General features: G+C 36.7%; 1 protein-coding gene across 1 annotated transcript in view; it reads left to right on the forward strand.

Moving 5' to 3' along the window:
• Positions 1-22,996, forward strand: part of NEK11 (NIMA related kinase 11) — an 81,744-nt gene that overhangs the window by 22,216 nt on the left and 36,532 nt on the right. Inside the window, exons 4-12 of the mRNA XM_030965581.1 lie at positions 674-792; positions 5,507-5,571; positions 6,081-6,207; positions 12,290-12,439; positions 12,522-12,600; positions 13,096-13,181; positions 16,976-17,095; positions 18,710-18,803; positions 19,661-19,796. Coding sequence (XP_030821441.1) covers positions 674-792; positions 5,507-5,571; positions 6,081-6,207; positions 12,290-12,439; positions 12,522-12,600; positions 13,096-13,181; positions 16,976-17,095; positions 18,710-18,803; positions 19,661-19,796 — 976 coding nt within the window. The remainder of the gene's footprint in view (positions 1-673; positions 793-5,506; positions 5,572-6,080; positions 6,208-12,289; positions 12,440-12,521; positions 12,601-13,095; positions 13,182-16,975; positions 17,096-18,709; positions 18,804-19,660; positions 19,797-22,996) is intronic.

The raw sequence follows: 22,996 nt of genomic DNA on the forward strand, positions 1-22,996 counted from the left end.
CTGGCAAAAGTTTGAAAGAGGGGAAAGTATCATAATTAAAGAGACTGTATTTTAATTCTTAAGATAATAATATGGTTGCTTTGATGCTGACATGGTTATTATAACATAATAAATGAGTGTCACTTGAGTGTGCAATGATTGATGGGAGTGGAAATGCTTTTCTCAAATGTATTAACTTATTCAGACCGGTAGGGGTAGATTAATTTTACCTACCCAAGTGTCTATGTCATAGCCAGTCAATGTAGGCCCTCATCATAAATCTTTGCAGAGAAACAGTGTTCCTACAACATGATCCATCCCTTCCAAAGGTAGACAACTAGATGACAGAGATAATTGCACTAAACAGATGTGTGTTCCTTTGTGTCGCCTGTAAAGGTTTGGGGTCACCTGCTCAAGTTGAGTGACATGAAGGAAGAACAGTTGGAAACTTTGGTGATCTTGTGTAACACTAAGAGAAAACAGTAAAGTGAGACTGGTTGATACCATTTTGATCCTCAGTTGTGTATGCTTTTGGTGCTGGAAGATTTCAGAATTCAAGTGCATATGTTGATTTTACAGATCTACATGATAGGATGCCTGAAGGCCTAAGGAAGTGGGGTCCTGTACTTTGATGAAGGAGATAGCATTTTGAAAACTTACCTTAAATGTACAAATATGTTGTGATATTTTTCAGGGTGGAGACCTAGACTTTAAAATTCAAGAGTACAGAGATGCTGGGAAGATGTTCACTCAAAGTCAAGTAATAGACTGGTTTATACAGTTGTTACTTGGAGTCGACTATATGCATGAAAGGTACAGTCATTTGATATGAGAGCATTTAGCTTGGGAGGGGAGTGAATGGACTTACTGACTAGTTGGAGATATTCAAACAGAAATGAAAGTTCTGTTCACCAAACATTGTTAATTTATGTCAGATACCTCAAGTGTAATTAATTACCTACCCTGCAGGAACATTGTGCATTACATCTTTTAGCAGGACGATGGTAAATGTCTTCCAGCATTTAGACACACTTTTTTTCAGAGCCAAGTGGAAAATGGAGCACAGTAGAAATAGTTCAATATTGTTAGAAGAAAATGGATTAAAGCTTAAAACAAAGTCATCTTTTTAAAGGGGAGTCAAGAAGCCCATCCTGCACGTATTTAATGTGAAGCATCCAATAGATATTTTTGATGGACTCCCAGTAAAATCAGAGGAGTTACATATGTGCATTCTTTGAGATGTCACTTTTAACAGCGCATCAAAGATTAACTTAAAAAATTACTGCAGGTCATCCAGATAGGAGAAGATCACACATGGTTGGAGCAGGGGTAGTATATATAGATGAATATCCACCTGGTCATCTCCATGAGTTTAGCTCTTGTCTGCAGTGTGATTTAGGCAGGATGATTGCAGTGATGGAAAGATTTCCCTTACTGCCACTGTGCTGGACATGGACAATGCCTGTCTGGTCCCTTTCTGCATCATCTTTTGCAAAGATTGGGAAAAATTTGCTTGCCTGAATTTTAGGTGCAACCAAGCAGTAGGTAGAGAGGTCACCTGTTGTCAAGAGCAACCGTTCCTGAGTTGAACTGAAGTTAAGTGTGTGGGAGGTGTTTGACCTAAACTGATGGATGCCTAATGAGTTTTTTGCCTGTGTCAGACTGTAGAGGGAAAAGGGCAGAGTGAATTGCTGTCCAAGATGCAAGAGCATTTTTGTTCCTAAATGCCAATTTATCTGGGGCTTGTACATGAAATGCTGCCCTGCCAGGGATGGGAAGACACAAAAAGAACTCTCTTGGGATGCTGTGCTCTTCAGCATTCACCTCAGGCCAAAAGGACAGAGGGAAATGGACATAAAAATCCTGACAGTTTAACTAAACTAGCAGTGTGATTTAGTTTTTTTCAATCCTCTTTTGAACTTCAATTTATCAACTTTTCATTAAAATTTTGGTGCTCTGGAAGGTCCCCTTTTGGCAAAATCCTTGCTTTAACATACATGTTTAGAAGATGCATTGTGCAGAATAATTAAAACTATTAAGTTTTAACTTATATATATTTATTTGTATTTTGTGTTATTTGGCTGTATATATATAACATTTTCCTTATTAGTATAGAGTCAAACAGTAGCTTAAATGGAAAAGGTTAGGCTTAAAAGAATTTAAAACTATCTATAGAAATTTGAAATACTAAAACATAACAACAGCCCTCTGTTTCTGTGTAGAAGAGTCATGCATGATTTCTTCTCTACTGACATGGAAAAAAGCTCTAATATATGTTTGAATTATGTTCTAATGCAAAAAAAGCTTTTCCCTAGAATTAGAGGCTTAAAGTGTTTACAGCCTGTGGGTTGGTCCTTCCCCATGCCATTCCTAAGAAAACTCAGATTTTGTGGATGTGAGTTTTTTTTTCTCCAGAGCAGCAAAAATTATTATTTATGGTTTTAAACATAGACTATTCACTTATCCTTCTTGCACAACTTTAGTTCCACACTTTTTGAAAACTCTTATGCTAGAAACTTAATGTAATTTTTTTTAATTTGAAACTTGAAAACAAAGTTATCTAGAAATAAACAGATTTCATCCTTATCTGTCTTTGATATAAAGAAAGGGAGAAGTTAAAGAGAGATAAGACCAATGAACTGTGTTATCTCAATGGAGACCTTTAGCATGAAACCATCCTGTAGTGTCTCGTAGTACACATAGCCCATTGCATGTCAGTGCACAAAATGAATCCCACAGCAATCAGGCAATGAGGCCAGTGATTAATTTAACCTCAATTTGAATAAGGCTGACCATTGTGTTACCCATCATTTTGCTAACCTTTATGAAAAATTTACAAACATAGATTTTTATAAGGTTACTCTTTATGCAAACAGCAGATAATACAGGGTTCAGACTTACACAGAACCTGTTACTCTTCTGCAGAGTTCTTCAGATAAAGGAAGAGAAATTAATTGTGCATGATTTCACAGCAGTGATGTACTTCCGCTTCCCTCAGCTTCACTTGCAGCTCATTCTGTTGCAGACAAACCTTCATTCAAGGAGGCTGCCCGCTACTCAGGGCTTGTCCTGTTCTTTTGTGACTTTGAGCCAGCAAGCAGGAACTCTACAGAACATAGATATGGGTATATTTACAGCCCAGATTTAGAACTGTCCTCAAGTGTTAATTTCTACCCAAAATAACTACTCAATAACCACTTCATTGACAATCAAGTAAAGTTTTGCTGGAGCCCAGTTAATTCATGTTGCCTTTATAGGTCTGTCTTTTCCTACAATAAAAACGTTGCTCTCTTTCTTTAACTGGATTTACAGTGCAGGCTTGATATTAATTTCTTTCTAGTATTAAAGAATTCTTTTCAGGTAAGATTTCAGCTGGTACCTTGTTTATCTTCAAACATATCATAGCAGAATAAGTTGCATTGAAGTGAGAGATATCATCATGGAAAGCTGAAAAAAATAATCCCAAATATTTCTTTGTCATATTAATATATGGAAGCATCTTATAATTTTTGGTAATGCAAATGAAATACATAACATTTTCATCAATATGTTGCAAGATTAGAGCAGCATTACATTATAATTCAAACTAATGTGACCCAAACATCTTTTTTCATCTCCTTTTCAAATAATATGCTACTGAAAGCTTTCCGGATCATTCTTTTACTTCAATATATCTGTTATCAAAATAATATATATTCAGGAAAGTTTCAGGTTCAAAAAGGCTGTGGTTATATTTCTACAAAGGAATACTATTGAAAGAAGGTTGAAATCCACCAATTCTCAGCAACAATGTGCAAGAATAATTTAACTCAGTGAAAGCAAATTCTTTTAAAGGCTTTGTGTGATGAATGGTAAGGGAAGTCCTTATGAATCTCAATTAACACAGCAAGATTTCTGTAAAAGTGTGTGTGTATGTATATATACAGACATATATATACATACTTATGAAAGATTAATAAATATCACCTTTGCTTAATTTCCTTACTGATGTATTGTATGAGTGTATGTGTATTGTTCACAGAAGTTGTCAAATACAGAACAAATTATTTATAAACAATATTTTATAAATATGGGTGGAGGAATATTGAATAAAAATTTCATTTTTCCCAATGTGCAAACTTTTTCTAATGAAAGGTATTACTTGCAGGACAAAAAAATTGAAAGAAAAAGAAGTGAAAAAAGATTGCTATAAGAAACATGAAGAACTCTTTTCCTTCACCCATAAAATAGAAATTTTTGTTTTTCATGCCCAGTCTTTACATACTGCAATGAAGCCTAGTATTATTTTTCATGGGTTTTTTTCTATTTGTGAACTGAGTATATTAAATTGCATTTTTTTTTTCTCCTGTTGCAAAAAATATTTTCAAGTGAGTTGTGGACAAAATTGGGTATTCAAATTGTGCTATAGAATTAATATTTTCTAATCTTAATATAGAACCAATTTTGGAAATAATTTCATTATGTCAATGCCCAAGACTTTTATAATTCAAATTTGAGATAATACTTAAAGATTGCTCAAAAATTTGATATTGAGTACCATATATGGTTTTTCTTCCCTCAAAAATCTTAGAGCATCAGTTTCTTTCTTTACATGATCCAAATGGCTGAATGACTACTGTATTTGCATTAGCAAATACAGTTTCTGTAGCCAGTATGTGCTATTCTAACCTCCTCCTGAGCAGAGCTGATGACTAATCCTGTGTGTTAGTAATAATTTCAAAAGTGGATGAATTCTAGTTTAGGTGAGGTTATAGGCAGCAATGCTTTTGGAAGCTTTATTAACAAGAATGAATTTAGAATATGTTTTGTATACCACAGAGATACTTTGTTTTCCTAAGGGGCTGCAGAATTACTGTCATACATGTAGACTTATAAATATTAAGAAGATTCTGTATATCCTTACATGGTGTGTAGCTTATAATGTTTTTTTTCAAACTCTGATGGAAAAATATGTCTGTAAAAGCTAATTGTTCTGCTCCTTTTCCTTTTCATCTTGTCTTTGTAAAGTTCTTTCATCTTCCACGCTGTTACTGTAAAACATTGAACTGCTAGCTTAGGCTATATACATATTTGCCTTTGAAGTAATAGGTTTGCTCTGTAGGAGTCTTCCCTTAGCTTTGAGAAGCTCTTATTGCTGTTTGTCTCATCCCTTATTCTCTTGTGAGACATCTCATTCTCCTGGCAGAAAATAACATGTAATGCTCTTAAGACGGGTCAGGTAGGAAGACTTGCCTTTCTCCCTTCCTCTGCAGCTCATGCAATGTCTGTGTCTGTATTCTTCAGCTGGGATCCCCAGGTATATTTTTATTGCCCTGCTTAGGCTCTCACCCTGCATGTGGGTGCCTGTGAATGCACCTCTGTGAAGCTCCTTAATGCCATTGTCCATGGAATGTCACTGGCAGAGTTAGACTCTAGCAGTGGTGGGCTGGCCTTTCTGACAAGTGCTGAAATTAAATACCTGAAATACTGAATACATGACTCTGAATGATTCCAGTTGGGTGAGTTTGAATTTCCTTTTCTATTCCAGACGGATACTTCACAGGGATTTGAAAGCCAAGAATATATTTTTGAAAGATAATCTTCTTAAAATTGGTGAGATTTCCATACTTTTTAAAGATATATTTTAATGTGATAGAACAGTCCAGCAGACATTTTGTCAATAAGGAGATTTAAAGAACATCATGTCTGAAATAGTATTTTGATTTGTAGTCAAACATTTATTTGACAGGAGAGGCAGTGAAATCTCTAGCCTTGAGAATGTTTCAAGCTTGGCAGGACCTAGACCTGAGCAGCCCCATTCAGGTTTGAGCCAGGAGTTTGAATCAGATGACCTTGTGAAGCCTCTTCAAACCCTCATTGTTCTGTGATATTGTGCCTCTGTGGTGTTTTTATTTTGAAGAATTACAGAAAGTAATAATTTTTCCCATTGTTTTTAAAAACTAGCAGAATTTTTTAAAACTAGACTGTACATCTAGGTTTTAAATTTTAGAATTTAAAAACTAGATGTACAGTCACTCTATCATGTCTGACAATAAGCAAAAAATTACATGAATACATATATGTTTATATTATTAGATTATTATTTCTGCTGATATTTTTAGGAGACTTTGGAGTTTCTTGTCTTTTGATGGGTTCATGTGATCTTGCAACTACTTTTACTGGGACACCATACTACATGAGTCCAGAAGTACTGAAGCACCAGGGATATAATACAAAATCTGACATTTGGTGAGTAGTCATAATGCTATTTTGGTTGGATTAGGCGTTTATCTCCACTAAAACTATTTCAGGACATTGGGATCAAATGTTGCAATCTGAAGCCTTGCCTTTTGTGTTAAGAAGCATGTAGTTGGCTTTTATTCAGGGTTATCTGAGACTTTAAAGGAGAGTAAGATTCAGGTCCAGTCTCTGATGTGATACAGGATGATTGTAGACAAAGTTCAGGTTTTCCTAGGGAGGGGGAAATCTCTTTTTTTCTTGAATTGAGATAGATGAATTGAAAGAAGCAACTTTCTGTGAAACTTTCGATGGATGAGCAAAGAGTGATTCTGGCTGAGAGTATAGCAAAGGACCTTCTTAGGAAGTAAATCTAAGAACATTAGCTAATCTTAAAAGCAAGAAAGTGTTTGGAAGTGGAGCTAAAATGAGAGTAATTGTGGTGTTAGAACAGAAACAAAAAGGCACTCTGTTTTAGAAGAGGCTCAAAGGTAGAAAGAAAAGTGTTAGTTCTGCATTTAGATGGCACAAATTCTTGAGATCAGGATTTCTGAGGTGATGATTAAAGGATCAAGTTTAGGAGCTGAGGTCTGTTGAAAGACTTTTGGAACTATCTAGGTGTGGAGGTACTCTTCCAATTCTTCTAAGACAAAGAATGATTTTTTTGGAATGGCGAAAATATCTGACTTGTTTATATGTATGTCCTAAAGCATCTCACGTTTTAAGATTATAGTTAAAAGTGTTGAGTTTTCAAATTTTGTCATAGTATTTTATTTAAGGGGCTTTGTTTCTTTTATGAGGTGTTTTGTTGGGTTTTTTTTCTGTAGGTATGTATATCAGAAAGTTAATTTTTTAAATAAATATTTCAAACCAGGAAAGTTCCTTTGTAAAACATTTGGCCCCTGGAATATAGTTTGATTGCTTGATAATTTACTCTAGCTTTATTTCAGTTCTGCCTTTTCAAAATATCCTTGTGGCTGCAGGATATAATTCTAAAAGTAGAGAACAGTCATCTATATTTTCAAGAGGTAGCAACCATTTTTCACAGTTGACATATTCAGTCCAGTCAACGGATATGTCAGGAATCTCATCTCAAGGCCTTTGTAGATGACTGCTATGGATTTGGTGTCAGATTCTCTCTTGTTCATTTGTAGCAAATATCAGTTAATACATGTAGTCAATAAAAATATATTGGGAGAAGATTTCAAATGAATAGACAGGGAAGCCTGCCTTTTGTGCTTTTCTACTGTAAGGAATAATTTATTTTATTGCAGTGCAAATAGAAAGTAAAATACATGAAGTTCTATTGTGGTTAGTAGTGTCAATCCATATAGGTCATCCAAGTTGTACAGAGTAAGCATAATCAGAGTTTGGTCCAATAGTTTTATAAATCCTGTGTTGATCACACTTTCAAAATTTACAAAAACACAGAAAAAAACGTCCCCCCCCCCATCCCAAACTCAGTAGCTACCAGCTTTCTGCTATACTTTCTGCCTTCTGTGGTCTTTCCAAAGCATTACCAAGAGCACTCACATGAGGGTGAAACTGCTTTCAGCAGGAGCTTCTTGGCTCACTGTAGGGGCAGTAAGGAGGTGTGCCCTGACTCAGTACTTCCCCAGCCCACAAATCCCTTCTTTTGTTGAGCCAGGAAACTCTTCTGATCAGGACTCGTGTTTGATTGATACTCTCATCTTTTAGTCTTTGAATAATGATTCTATTTGACTTTTTTTTCCCTGTCCCAATTTAACAGGAGCCAAAAGACAAGCAGGCACTCAGCTTACAGGGGAGCCCACCCTGGAGACTCCAAGTGAGATTAAGTCCTCGGGCCACTGTACAGGAGGTCCTGATGTTCATGAAGAATCAAAGACTCATAGAATGCTTTGGGTTGGAAGGGCCCTTGAAGATCATCTCGTTCCATCTCCCCTGCCGTGGGTGGGGACACCTTCCACTAGATGAGGTTGCTCAAAGCACCATCCAGCCTGGCCTTGAATTCTCTCTCAATTTAAAGTTGTTACCCCTTGTCCTATGATTACATGCCTTTGTAAAATGTCTCTCTCTGGCCCTCTATCACTTCATGTGCTGCAAGGTGCTCAAAGGTCTCCTTGGAGCCTTCTCCAGACTGAACAACCCCAAATCTCTCACCCTGAATCCGTGGAAGGGGTGTTCCAGCCCTCAGATCATCTTTGTGTACGTCCTCTGGACTTGCCTCAGCAGGTCTGCATCCTTCTCATCTTGAGGGCCCAGAGCTGGATGCTGTGCTCCATGTGAGGCCTCAGAATAGTGGAGTAGAGGGAAGAATCTCCTTCCTCAGCCTGCTGGTCACACTCTTCTGATGCAGCCCAGGATGGGGTTGGCTTTCTGGGCTCTCAGCACACATTGCCAAGTCATGTTGAGCTCTTTATCAAGCAACATCTTCCTAGTCCTTCTCCTCAGGCTTGCTTTTCCATTCTCTACCCAGTCTGTGACCTAAGTGCAGGACCTTGCAATTCGCCTTGTACTCCATAGTGTTGGCACAAGCTCACCTCTCCAGTCTGCCAAGCTCCCTCTGGATAACAGCCTTTTCTTCCAGCATGCTGACCATACCACACAGCTTGTCAGCCAACTTGCTGAAGATACACTCAGTCCCTATGTCCATGTTGCTGACAGAGATGTTGAACAGCACTGTTTGTTGACCCCTGAGGACTTTCAAAGACTTGCCCAAGGCTTTTATATGTAGCTGAAGTGACATTCTCTCATCAGTCTTGTCTTTCTGATCTCCAGCAGGACTCAAAAATTTGCACACAAAAATTCAGACTTACAAGTGTTCCCATGTTAAATGTAAGAAAATATAAAATACTTTCTGGAAAAGACAGTTAGTGCTATCTCGCCTTGTTATTGTGATCCTCTCACTGTTCAGTTCAGTTCATTGGAAAGACCTTAATTTCTGCTGCATTACTGATGTGCTCTAAAGAGGCACTGTGCTTTTCAGGTTCACTGAGATGTTCTGCAACTGGCTTTTCTAAACTGGCTTGAATATTCACAGTGCAGCAGCTGGTGCAAGAAGTATTGTCCTGTATAGCCCAAGGTCAATAGATGGGGGAAAATCTTCATGTTTTACAGTTTTTCCCCATGAAGTTCTGCAGTTGGTCTCAGAGAAGTGGCAGCATTTATGTTTTTCTTCCGTTGAAATGTCAGGGCTGTAGTTCTTTGTTATTCCATGCTTTATGTCAAATCTAAATTCACAGGAGGCAAATTAAAGTTGGCTCCCATGCTTTCCCCAGCATCCCTGAGCCTGGACTGGCTGGGCCATGAGAGAAAACCATTGCAGATGACGCAGTCTGGGGTTTCCTTCTTTCCAGACAAGAAGCTTCTTCAGGGAGCTGATCTCACTTCAGCAGTTCACCACCCCCTCTGCCCATGGGTACTTTCCACTGTAGATCTGGCAAAGGGAGCAGAGTCCGAGCGGTGCCAGCAGCTGAGCCGAGACAGGGAGAGCCCCAGAGGCCAGGCTGGGTCAGGGCTCAATCACTGCTCTGTGTGTGTGTCAATGACTTAAAAGTTCACAGGCTATCTAATATTTATATAGGTACACAAATAAAAGAAATGATTTGCAAATAATTTTAAGACCATTCACTGGTATCCCAGCCCACCATGACCCCAAGGGGCTGCTGTGCCCCTGTCCCGGTGTCCCTTCCTGCCCTCACCCACCCTGTGGTGACACTGATGCTGTTGGGGCTCGGCCGACATTGCCGTGCCTCCAGTGCTGTGGCAGAGACAAAGTGATGTCACAGTCACATGTAAATCCATTGTACTTCATCTTCCATCAAGTACTGTCAGAGTTTCACAGATGATTTGTCTGTTGTGTTTGGGTAAATTGGGCTGCCTACACCACAGTTCTTGAGGCTTTCCTTTTATTGCGCTATTCCCCCACTTTGTCTTTAATATTAATATACAAAAAAATGGAGCAATGTGAAGGCTGAGGGGAGGGGGCTCAAGAGGACAGCACAGGGAGTTCTCATTTAAGGGCTGATGAGTGAGTATTGAGGAAATTAAATTCAGAGACTTATTCCTCACAGACTCTGAAGCCAACGAATTCTTAAAACCTTCTGATATGATCAGACAAAGAGATATAAGCCTTAGAGGTATATGCATTTACATTATCTGACTTTTAAAGTTGAATTTAAAGCTAACTTGGATCTTATAACCTTTGAAGAATTGTAATGTTTTTACCAAAGATCAGAAGATGTTAAAAGGATGACAATATTTATGTAAGCAACTTAAACCTCAAAAAAAACTCAGGATGGTTTCTCCTAAGAGGGAGGAGCTAGAGGTCTGTCAGTTGAGATTGGGGAGAACACACTGAAGCCTGTCCTGATGCTCCATTTTATGATATAATTGCGCATAAGTAGCTTCAACATGAACTTGTCATGCCACAGTTTTGCTGAAATTATGTGTTCTTTGGGAACTTTGTCAAACCCATTCGTGAATATAGGGAGTTGTCAAAGCAAATGTGCTGGCTGGCTGGTTTAATGATCATTTTAGAATTTTATAACATTGGCACTTACGCAGGCTAAGATTATAAAAGTAATTAAATTATATGTTTGGATCATGTGTGGATTGCTTATGGGAATTGGGAAGCAATTTCCTCCTGCTCCTCACAAGGTTCTTAGAGCAGAAATGTAGAAACACAACAGAGAAATGCAGTTTTGAGTCAAAATTTTGGGTGTTTGCAGCTCAGCAGCTCTTTTGGGAAGAAATAGCCTTGTTAAGGAACCCAGGGCAGCATTTCTCAGCTTAGGAGATATTTATTTAATTTCGAGGATTTTGATCCTGCAGAAAGAAACTCTATTTTTCCTTCATTTTTCTTTACTTTTTTCTCCTGTTTTTTTCTTTCATGGGACAGATGGGATTTTCCCTGGATAGCCTGTTCACAGCCCTGGCTGCAGCAGAATGCCCTGGGCATTCTTTTAATCTTTTTCCACCTCAGGTGTAGTCAGAGTACTAAACTAGATGAATAAATTAGCTTCCCTGATGTGTCAAATTCTGTATTCCTAATGGCTCATTAAACAATTTCTAGCTGCCAGAATCAAGCAGTTTCCAAAACATATTTATTCTGCAAAAAGAATTTATAGTACAGTCTGTCAGGTTGGGATTTTCCTTCTTTTTTCCTTCTCTCTGGCTGATTTCCATTTTTATTTGATGCTTTCAGATGCTGTGTGCATAGGGTTTTGGTGTTTTTTGTTGTTGTTGTTCTTTTTGCTTTAAGTATTTCCTCATGGAGTAATTATCTTGTTCAGAGTCTGAACATACATCCTAAATACAGATTATCATCTGTGTCTTACTGTTTACTCATTTTGTAAGTTTGAAGTCTGTTTGACAGACTTTGACAGTTAAATCATTAAAAAACCTAGGCAAGCATTTATTTACCTCAGTAGTTGTTCTTTAGCTGATTCTTAGCAAAAGTGCTCTGCTAATGGTTTTCACGTACTTGCTTGAAAAGTACCAGTGAGTAGAGCCCCCTCAATTTGCACTGGATGTAGAGCCTGGGTTTCAGCTTTAAAAGTGCTTGCTCTTGTTCTTTTATTGCCAGATGGACCAAAACAACTCCTCTTCTTTAACCAAAATGAATAATTGAAATTTTATTCATTATTTGCTTTCAAAGATTTTTACACCGCTTTTCTGAAATCCCATACATACTTCTTATCATTATGCTTTATTTTCTTACTTCTTCTGGAATCACAGATTAAATTATAAACACCACAGTCAAATACAAAGATATTTAATCTGGTTGCTTTGATAAGCCTCGACCTGTACCTGGCTCTCACCAGAATTTTCTATGACCTTGATCAAGTCAATCATTGATCAAGCCAGAAGTCAGCACCCTTGACTGGAGAAAGACCTGAGCATTCTCCAAGGCCTACAAGACTCAACTCCCCTATTTAAAAAACAAATGTTCATCAGACAGAACTCAGCTGAAGTTCAAACTGTTATGAATAGTCATTATATAAAATTATTATGAACGTGTTTATTTATTATTATGAGAGTGTTCAGCTTTTATGATGGCCATTAGGACTGGTGAATAATACATACTATTCCCACTTGTTTGTTCTTCAAGGTCTCTGGGATGCATTTTGTATGAGATGTGCTGTATGAACCATGCATTTACTGGACAGAATTTTTTGTCTGTTGTGTTAAAAATTGTGGAAGGTGAAACACCTTCTCTTCCTGATAGATATCCAAGCAAACTGAATGCTGTGCTATGCAGGTATGTTATTTTCTTGTTTAGCAGGTTTTTCACTGAGTTTGGACAATTGCTTAATTATTGTATTTGGTTTTTAATGTTTCAGCATGTTAAGTAAGAATCCTTCATTGAGACCAGCGGCAGCAGAGATCCTAAAATCCCCTTATATTGATGAACAACTACAGGTATGTAAGAAGAAGCAGTAGCTGAACACTTTATGTATGTATTTTGCAGAAGCAAAATGGAGGCAGGGAAAATATGGTGAGAAAAAAGAATTTGATAGCTCTTGATGGAAGCATTAATCCAGGGGACTTTCAGAGCTATAGTACAAATATGACTGAGGAAAGAAGCCTTCATCACTTGATATGCTGAATGTATCCCCTCTTAAATGTTATGAGCAATAAGAAAACCAGACATTTACGCATAAAAACATGTAGATCACTTGGGCCTGAGTACATATATCTCTGAACTGTTCTTATTACTCATACTTTTAATAAAAAGCAATGTCTTTTGCTCTTTTTGCCCAGGCTTCAGTGCCTGTATTATTTGGCTTTCTGAGAAGGTGGGGAAGGAAACTGCTTGGTCAGTTTTTATATTGGGATGGTATTGGGTAGTAGCTGAAGATTGTGAATAACTTTAACATCAGGTCTTGATAGCCCTTCTTTTTTATTTCCCCACAGAAAATACAGTACAAGTTCACCAACATGATTGTGAAAGACAAGGCACTTAACTGTCAGAAAGAATCTGCTCCTATTTTTAGTGCCGTGTAAGTATTTTAAACAGTTTTATGGGCAGTAGTATATGAAATTACAGTGTTGCCAAATAATGTCATTAACTTGTGTCTGTCATCACTTATGTCAATCTCATAGTGCTTTATGTTTAGACAAATCTATTCCCTAGAAATACAAGAGCAACCACTCTGATTAAGGAGATGCATAATTAAAATTTAGGGAGTAAAAAAAGATTTGCAGATGAAATATTTTTATTATGTGACTGTGTAAATTGCACGTGCATGTGCAGTATATGTTGATGTTAATTTAGTACCAACTCGTATGTAAATGACATTTGTTCTGAAATTTCGGAGGTTTAAGCTGTCATTTTAGTTAGGTCATCATCATTTATAGTGCTGCTGTTTCTGCACCTCCTAAAAATTGTATGTGAAAGCTATGTTTCCTGAATGACACCAGACTGAAAGCATGCACACTTAAACTAATATTAAGGTAATGCCTCTGTAGGATACTGTTATTTCTGTCTTGTAACTTCAGTGAGAAATCAAGAGCAGTGATGTTTCTTGGCTCTTACAGAAGCAATGTCTTCACACATGATCTCTCTCTTAGGCATTGAATATATATTGCATTAAATAATTGCGTTAAATTACAATGCTGCAATGTTTAAAGCAAATTCCAGCATGGACGTTTTCATTTTGCCTGTGTAAATTAGCTCTGCAGTTTCATGGGCAACTCTCCCTCCCCTTTGCTCTCCATTCCTGAACTTTCTGTGCAGGTTTTGTTCTGTTGGGAGCTAGCAAGAGCAAAACCTGAAGTTTGTGATCCTGTGAGGAAGCAATGAACATCCCTGTTTCTTGTTTCCTTTAAATAATTGTCAGGATTTTAACAGCTCTCTGATATTTGTTTTGAATTATTAGGTAACAGCAAAATAAAATTGTTTTAATAAAGATTAATATAATCCAGAACTGGCAGTGCCTTTGAGGCAATAGGACTTTCACCTCTGTTTTTGTGACCTCTGCTCTTGTACAGGACCCACGGTTTTGCAGCTGTGATCACTTTGCAGATGCTGCCAATTCTGCAGCTTGCAAGCCTCCCTTCAGGACCGATGGCCATCTTCAGCTTTTCCAAACAAAGTGTAGTTTGCTGTCAGTGGTAGGAAGAAAGCAGAGTACAGACAGTTGAAATCAGCATAGTAAAACCTTTTATGCATCGTTTCACACAGTTTAACTGCTGTCAGTGTGTCTGTAGGCTCTCATCTCTACAAATTGTGTTTTGATTTTCTACTTGTCACTTATATCCTTAATATCTCTTGTTGACAGATGAGTCTCTGGTTTTTTGTGAGGCCGAAGTTTTCCATTTTGGTACAAATAGGTACCTTTGGTATAAATAGTTCATTGAACTTTGCAAGCCTTGATGTAAAAAAAAAAAAAACAAACATATATATTCAAGTTAATTCAATTAACTGTGAGAGGATTCTTTCCTTTTCAAATTATATATAGTTAACTACAGAGATGCTCCTTAGAGATATACTGTAAATAGTTTTGGGGCACTGAAATGTTTCCCAGATAGTATGCCATGAATATATGAATTATATCCATAATAATATATTGTATTCATATTAATATAATTATATACATATTAATTATGATATATAGTCAGTATTTAATGCTTGTTGAAACATAGATTATGAAAATCTTCAAGAAACTTTTAATTCTTGCCTTCATCTTATGAACATTATTTCAGATTCTCTATAGGCACCAAAACCATTTTATCTGCTTTGGGGAAGCAGTATTGTTACTTGCAGAATATATATCCAGACTTCAAATATCCTCATGCTTCTAGAGGAGACTCATAAAACCACTTTGTATTTTTTGTAAAATATGTACTGTATTCTACACCTGATCCATTGTCATTAGCTAGAATGTATTGATTCTCATCACCTTCCAAATAGACATCATTTTCTGACAGAGCTAGCATGTGGAAAGGACATTATATAAATCCCAGAATCTGTAAGTATACTTTTTCAGAATCAAGTTTGTAGTCTCTAAGAGGAAGAGCAAGTAGTTCTAACTACAACCATCATGCTCTTATGCTACTGTTAGAAGGAAAAAAAAAAGTCCGTTTCTGTGCGGAGGTCCAGAGTTCCTATAAACCCTGAAGCAATGAATGTCAATTCATCTTGAGGTTTTAAAATTCAGGGCATCAATTAGAGAAAAAAATCCCAGGAGAAGCTTTACTGTAAGTTATCCTCACTTGTACTACAGTGTGATTTTTTTGCTCAAGTGTTTGGAATATGCAAGAAGTCATAATCTTATAATGACTCTCATTGTACTTATGAGAGCATTAGCTGTCAGTTGTCACTAGTAAGTAAAATGCCAAATAATTCCTGCAATCCCAGATCTAAAGAGGTAAGCAAAATGAACTAAAAATACATGAAATATGACAGGGAGCAGAAAAGGGGAAGAGAAAAATATTAAACATAGTGAATTCCCCACATCTGCTGTCTTGCAGCAATACTCTAGTCCCAGTGAGTGTACAAACACTTGCTGTGGTGTTCTCCTCAACCATTACTACTTTATATTTATGTTTACTTTTTTCTCACCAGAAATTCTTTTTGGCATGCAAAGCAAAAGGGTTGAGTCTAGTTTCTTCTAGTAAAGGCCTCTGATGGCTTATTTTAATCTATTCTCACTCAAGTAATAAATTTTAAATACTTAAGTAAGTATAAGGCTGTACAAGTTCAGTTTCAACTTGAATGAAAAATTGCTTTTTCCCCCATGAGATTCTCTTAATTTAAATTAGAGTTTTTTACAGGAGACAAGAAATATGTCTACATTATTCATACTTGAAGAGTTAGTTCCATTCTTATGAATAATTGAAGTCTTCTTGTCTTTGTCCTTAATCTTTCATATTTCACACTAATATTCATATCTTTGCACTATTTGAAAAGCATAATGAATCTTCTCTGCTCATTTATTAAAATCCTGATTTCAAAATGATAGTCCGGAAGGACTGTTACAATTTGTATGCTTACAAACCTGGCCTCTTAGATTATCAGAAGTGAACTTATCTCCTAAGAGCATAAACAGTAATTTGAAATGAATACTTGGTATTATAAATACATGGTATAATAGATATATATTGTATAAGTGAAAGGAGACTGCCAATGCGTTTCAAACTAGGGTGTAATTTTTGTTTTAATTACTGTAGGATGTGAGATAAAAATCTGAGATTAGTATCCTTTTTCTGATAAAGGAATAATATTGCTCTCCTCAGTTGATAAATATACCTGAAATACATAAGTCAATAATTCGTGCTCAGCTTGTAGAGATGGTGTATGGAGACCATTTTATCTGTGAACTCTTATTATTGATTAGGACCAGAAATTCAAGAGGAGAACATTATAATTATATATGTCATTAAGGACACATAAATATTCTCATTTATTCCAGACAGCTTGTAACAATCAATGTAAAATGTACAAGCCATATTATGGCTCTCATTTAATGACTGCCTTTTATCTGGAATATGCCCAATAATGAAGCCTGACGGGGTAAATATTTCACTGTGCTTCAATATTTATTCTTTTAAGGAGATGAATCTGCCTTTTTCCATCCTCACCTGAAATGAATCACCCTCTTCACAAATCCAAATTTAAATATTTCAATTTAAAGAGGCATTTGCTTTCCAAACTAAAGTCTATTTAGTCTGCTATAGTTCCAGAGACTTTCTAATTATTCCATTTGAAATGTCACTGTGTTTCAATATCCAGTCAAAATACTGAATATTTACACTTTTATATGAAGATGGGCTTGCTTGCATTCAATTTCAGGCAGAAGAAAGTTCATTTGCAAACTCTACAGGAACTTTCTGTAGTTCAGAAAATGACCCCGCGGGAACGAATGCGGCTGAGGAAGTTAAATGCTGCAGATGAGAAGGCAAAGAAGTTGAAGTAAGCTGTGCCCAAACCATGCAATTTTGCCCACCCAGCAGTCTAATGGGAGAATTAGAATTGTCAAGGTAGAAATAAAAATAGTATGGGTCTTCAGCTACTCAAAGTCAATGAGGGTTTTGGGTGACAATAAATCACACTGATTATTTATGTAGAAAAAAAACTTAGAACATTAGCCCAAAACTGGTGCTTCGAATACCATGGTTCTGGTTAAATAAGTATGTGAGAGACTTTCAAATGTGTTACAGTAGGAGGCATTTTTTAAAATGACTGTTGATGTTAAGAATTGCACACTCTGAGGAGTCAGACCTTTAGTTGCAATGCTGCTTTTGTCAATTGTTTTGGCCTCAGAGGTTTTCCAGTAGCAGTTAATAGCTCAGAGGAGAGAGATAGTCTTGTCAAAAGATCAAACGGGGATAATGGTCATGTTGTAAAGTGTTTATGATTGATCAATCATAAGTGAGGCATAATAAAATGTTTTGGAAGAGACTAGGTACAGTTTCTGATGGAATATGAGAAATAACTGGAAGGCTTTGTTTGGGATTTTTTAACAAAAACCAGAATATACTGTTTTGATGACACGTTTGAAGCAAAGAACTAAGACTTTCGTGTCCTTTTGGAAAGTATGTCTGAGGAGCACTTGTGTCTGACTGGCATACATAAATTGATTCTCATTTAAAAAAACCCTCTCCTTGAACTGAAACCACTGTATAAAAAGTATTAAATTTAACACTTCTTCTGCATGGTGCTTTCAGTAATATGGAAAGCCAATTCTTGTGGTAGTATAAAATTTGTAAATAGGAAGTCTGTCTCTTTCACTTTTTAAAAATTAATGGAAATCAGAAAATAATACTAATTGCAAGAATTGTTCTAGTTTGGTTTTCAATTTCATTGCTGTCTTGCATTTTGATGTTTTCTGATGAGATTTTCATATTTTTTCTTTCTCCCAAAACCAAAATGAAATATATTTGGTTTGTAACATGAAGGCAATATTATAATTCAGACCCTGTTCTCAGTCATGAATCTTTAAAATGGATCAACATTGAGCTCTGAATCATTATCAGCTGACTCTGGCTGAAAATGTTGGAAACAATGCAAAAATGATGCCTTCTCAAACTGGAGATCTGCTTCCAGCAGTGCAAATCCAGAGATGGGTGGGAAGGGAATGTATTAATGGAAGCTGGAAAGACTGTTTAATGTAGCACCTGTCTTGAGTGGCTCCACACAGAAACCCACAGTTACCAACTGGCCCCCAGAGGAAGAGCTCATAGCACACAAATGTTGCATGCCTGTCTACAGCTGAAAGGTTCCTGCACTACCTGGTGGAATAAAGCCAAATGTATTTAGGACCTTTGGAAGAACTAGAAAAGACTGTGACTAATAATTTAATATTTCTTGATTATGTTATGCAAGTTGTGAAGGTAAAATATAATAGGGTTTGGAAATAAGGTCTGAAATCTCTTTTTGTGTTCATTAAAACCTGAGTAGATGCCATGAATATTTGGCAACATGAAAATCTCAGAACGGAATTTGTTTTCCCATGTCTGCTTTTAGAAGATCCCTTTGTGCATGCCCTTATATCACATTCTAAATGCAAGTGTTCTGTATTTACAGGCAGCTGGCAGAAGAAAAATACCAAGAAAATATCAAAAGAATACAAGAATTCAGGTCCCGTAATTTTCAGCAGCTGAATGTCAATGTCCTACATGTAAGTTATGGCTCTTGTTTTGAAGGTCTCATTTTTGTGCACCCAGTGTATAGCACTTTTCTGTTTCCCACATGGTTTCTTTAGCACTAGAGGCACAGGCCTGTTGTGAGACTAATAACTGGGAAGTGCATCAAAATCTGAACTGCTTAGCTGAACCAGTTGATCTGTGATGAGGCAAAGTACATTCAGTTATTCAGATATGGTTCAACAAGGTCTCTATTCATTACATAGTTTTATTTTTTTCTGTTATCTTTTCTTAATTTGCCCTTAAATCTGAATCTGCTCTCTGAAATGCTTTTACTGACTGTATGACATTGGAGTTCAAAATACATTTCTTTTCAAGATGTTTAGTTGTAATCCTTTAAACATTTTATATTTGGTGTGGCTGAGGGGTTTTTTCATTTGGCTAAGCATATTAACACTTCAACTGGCTTTCTAGTAAGAATGAAGCCTTGGAATGACTCCCAGAATAAGTTGTCCTTTGCTTTTAAGCAATCTGCAACAGAAGATGAGGCAGTTCAATTCTAGCACCACATCCTATTGTAGAAAGAAAAGGGTTAGTTTGGAAATAGTTGGTGAATGCATCACAGAAAAATTTTTTTGTGTGCTTTATAGTCTATCTTTTCTTTTGCATGTCCTCTGGTTTCTGTTTTCCATTGTGTCTAAAGAAAAAAATATAATAAACCTGCTTCTTATGGCTGAGTCACTACTAATCATTTACAAAAATGTTAGGATTTTATTTTAGTATTTGCCTAATACATGTCCCAGGAATTGTGTAGATCGGGGCAACCATTGTGTTGTGATTGTGCTGAAAGCTCTATTCCTGTTTCTCCATGCTCTTTCATCATTTGACTTAGGAATCTGCTGAGCAGACTTCAAAACACCTCGTTCCTTCCCAGCCAGCCACTATGGGCAACTATGTGTCCACAGGACAGGATGAACCAAGAGGGAACGAGACAAGTGAACTCGGCACGTCTGAACTTACAGACCATGGTAAGAATTCAAAATCTGATGTTAAAATGAAAATTCCTGTCAAGAAAGATTTGTCCCTTGTAGTTCATATGCAGTGGGGAACCTGCAGCTTAAAAAGTGGTCAGATTTGTAAAGTTGTCAAAAAACGGTGAAGAGAGAAGGAAATTAATCTGGGTGAATGTATGTACAGCAGATGTATAGCAAGGTTACATGGCAGGAGGTCTGTGCTCCCAAAGTTTGAGTGACCTGTGCGCAGAAATAGAGGTGAATGTACTTCCTCCAAAGGAGAAGCAGAATTAGGAGGAAATAGCTTAAACCTTCCACATATGAAATTATTGGCATTAGAAAAGAATTTCCTAACTCATCTTTCTAGTAAAAAAGGAATACAAGAATTCAAAGTGTTTGCACCTTTGGTGCACTTTGATGTCCTTTTCTTTATCTTTAACAATGAGAGAAGCAGATGGAAACTCCTTAAACTCTGCTTATCTATATTATCCACAAATACTTAGCTATTGTCTAAAGACTATGAAGTACTATATAACATGTTTTTCTGTTATAGACAAAAAATAGCCAAGCTTTTTGAAAAGCATCAGACTGTGGAAATCTTGTGGTCAATGAGGAGAATATTTTTAGGATGACATTTATATGATTTTGTCTACGATGTTCTGGAGTAATGTCTTACTCATATGTTTAAAAATCATTGTGTGAGCACTATTATGGTGAAAGGTTTTTAATCAGATTAAAATCTTGCAAATATGCATCAATATACTTTAAAGTAGGAAGACTACTTTAATAGCACTGCCTTTTAGTGTTGGTTTATGTGCATCTGTGAAAGTATAGGTCATTAAATTAATGGCATCAGAATCAGTTGGCTTGTGGTGGAGGTGTTTTGGGGTTTTTTAATTGCAAATGGCTATTTTTTTCTTTCAATGTACCCTTATTTGTGTCTGTGTGGTTGGCTTACTGTTTCACAGCGTGAGGAGAGATGACCTGCGTAGGAGAGAACCCAGCTTCTAGAAATACATCCTGGGGGGAGGGTGGGGAAACGTGCAAAGGGAAGACTGAGAGAAAGCAGTAAATGTGGGTGAGAGCTGGGCTGGGAGAAACACACAAAGACTCCTAAATAGAAACAGAACAACATGCTTGGAAGGAAAGAAACTGATTTTTCTGCCTTCAGAGGTCATTGAGCTTTTAAACTATAATGAAAGGAATGAGATGCATTTGTATCTGTGATGCAAAAGCTGGGTCAGCCCATTGTACAAAACTGAATGCATGTTTAATTGCTTGTGCCAGAGTCTCTGACAGAGGAGTGGTGGGTTCATGACAAAAAAGAGTTATGGATGAGCAAGAGAAATTACATGGTTTCTTTTCTTTGCTTTCTGAATACCTTGTTATTCCTGAAGCTGATGTCAAAGCTTGTTCTTATTCTATTCAGTATTCATGCTCTTCTTTTCTTTAAGCATTTCAGTGCAGCCATGCATATCCTACATGTCTAATTATTAAGTTATTAATTGCACCTTTGCATTTGAAAATGTAGAAACTGTTCCAGGTATTGATTTTCCAACAGAATTTGGTTCTTGATCAATGGCTATACAAGAATAAAAGAAAAAAAAAACTTATAGGAAGGCTATAAAATAGTTTTAGCAAGTTGTCTTACGTGTTAATTAATCTTGCTGACCCTTATTACATTAGCAGAAGAAGTTAGTCTCTGAAAACCAGACTAACAAGCTCCCTAGTACAACTAATCACTCAGAATGTTTGGAAAGAAGAGAAAAGGCAGGAGCAACTTTTAAATTACCAGGGCAGACCTAAAGAAATTCTCTCAAGAAAAGCTGATGAGGAAAAGCTAGGGATAGTACCTGAGACCCAGCAGGTGAGGAGGAAAGTTCAGAGTATCTGTGGCTCATAGCCTGCAGTCCTTCTAAAATCTGCAACATGAGCTGAAGAGAAGAGCAGGGTCTGGATTATTGAAAGATCAAGCTGTTAAAGGATTAAGGAAAGAAATAGAGAATAAAACACTTTGCACTTCTCTTTCAGGGAAAATTATCGAAACCATTATGAATCACAGTTGTATGTCATTGTGGAAGGTGTCAAATACAAAGCTTAAGGTTTAGCTTTAGTGAGTAGTTTTGAATACTGTGGCATCTTGAGTCAGATTTAGTAGTGGTAGTTACACTTAACTGAAAGTTGGGAAAAACAAGGCAGTGTAGTTAGATAAACAAACCCCACTATGGCAGTTTGGGGTTTTGGACTTCACAGTGGACAAAATTTAGCAGTGGCAAAAGCATTCAACTGCTATAGACTTCCCTGGGAAGTTTAAGCTTCTCTCCATGCTTGTTTTATGTAACCAGCAATGATATTCTGAACATTTTTTATTCTAACTCTTAGCCTTGTACACTTGAGAGACATTTGAAAGAATTCTTTGAAATCCTCTACAGCTGATCAATTTGTTAGTCTTCAAGCACATTTATTTTCTGGAATATGAAAGATATGAGTGGTTTTGATGTGGAGATGAACTCATTGAACTACAGGAAAGCTTCCTTAATGCTGTTTACAACTGGTACAAGTTCTTGAGAATCCTTATAAGAAGTTATCAGATTCTTATTTGAAAAGGGAAATGTTTCAGACAATGTAAATATTGTTTCTTTAGCATTTTTAAGATGCATTGCCTTATTGGCTTGCAGCTTAACTACGTCTCTCTTCCTGTGTATAAACCTCTATAAACTTCTATACCGTTCATATGTTTTAATACTGGTCACTTTTAGCATACCTGGACCTTCCATCCTTATTCTTTCCTTAAGATGCTTCCTAGTTCTCACCTCAGAATATATAATAGATTATTTTGGTTTTTTAATGCCCTAAGTTTTGAACTCACAACTTTGTTCTTTGGATTTCTTCATTTTCCATTATTCCACTTCTCAGGGTCATCTAGTGTTTGTTCTTATATTATCCTGGTTCTGGGACTTGGTCTCTCCAGCTGGCATGCATACTAGAACAAAGGATTCTTTTGGTTTGGCTATTACTTTTCTCCACACTGCAGATTTTCAGAGGTGGGCAGGGTAACATTACTTGTAATAGTGAAGATTTAAAAATGCCCTTTAAATTTCTATTTCTCTGAAGGTACTACAATAAGTTTCTGAACAGTTTTGCATCTTTAATCATACTATCTAAAGTAAACAAATATTCTCCTTATATGTAAAAAGACAGACAATGGAGTGGCT

This window comes from Camarhynchus parvulus, chromosome 2 (assembly GCF_901933205.1).
Source record: "Camarhynchus parvulus chromosome 2, STF_HiC, whole genome shotgun sequence".
In the NCBI taxonomy this organism is placed as follows: Eukaryota; Metazoa; Chordata; class Aves; order Passeriformes; family Thraupidae; genus Camarhynchus; species Camarhynchus parvulus.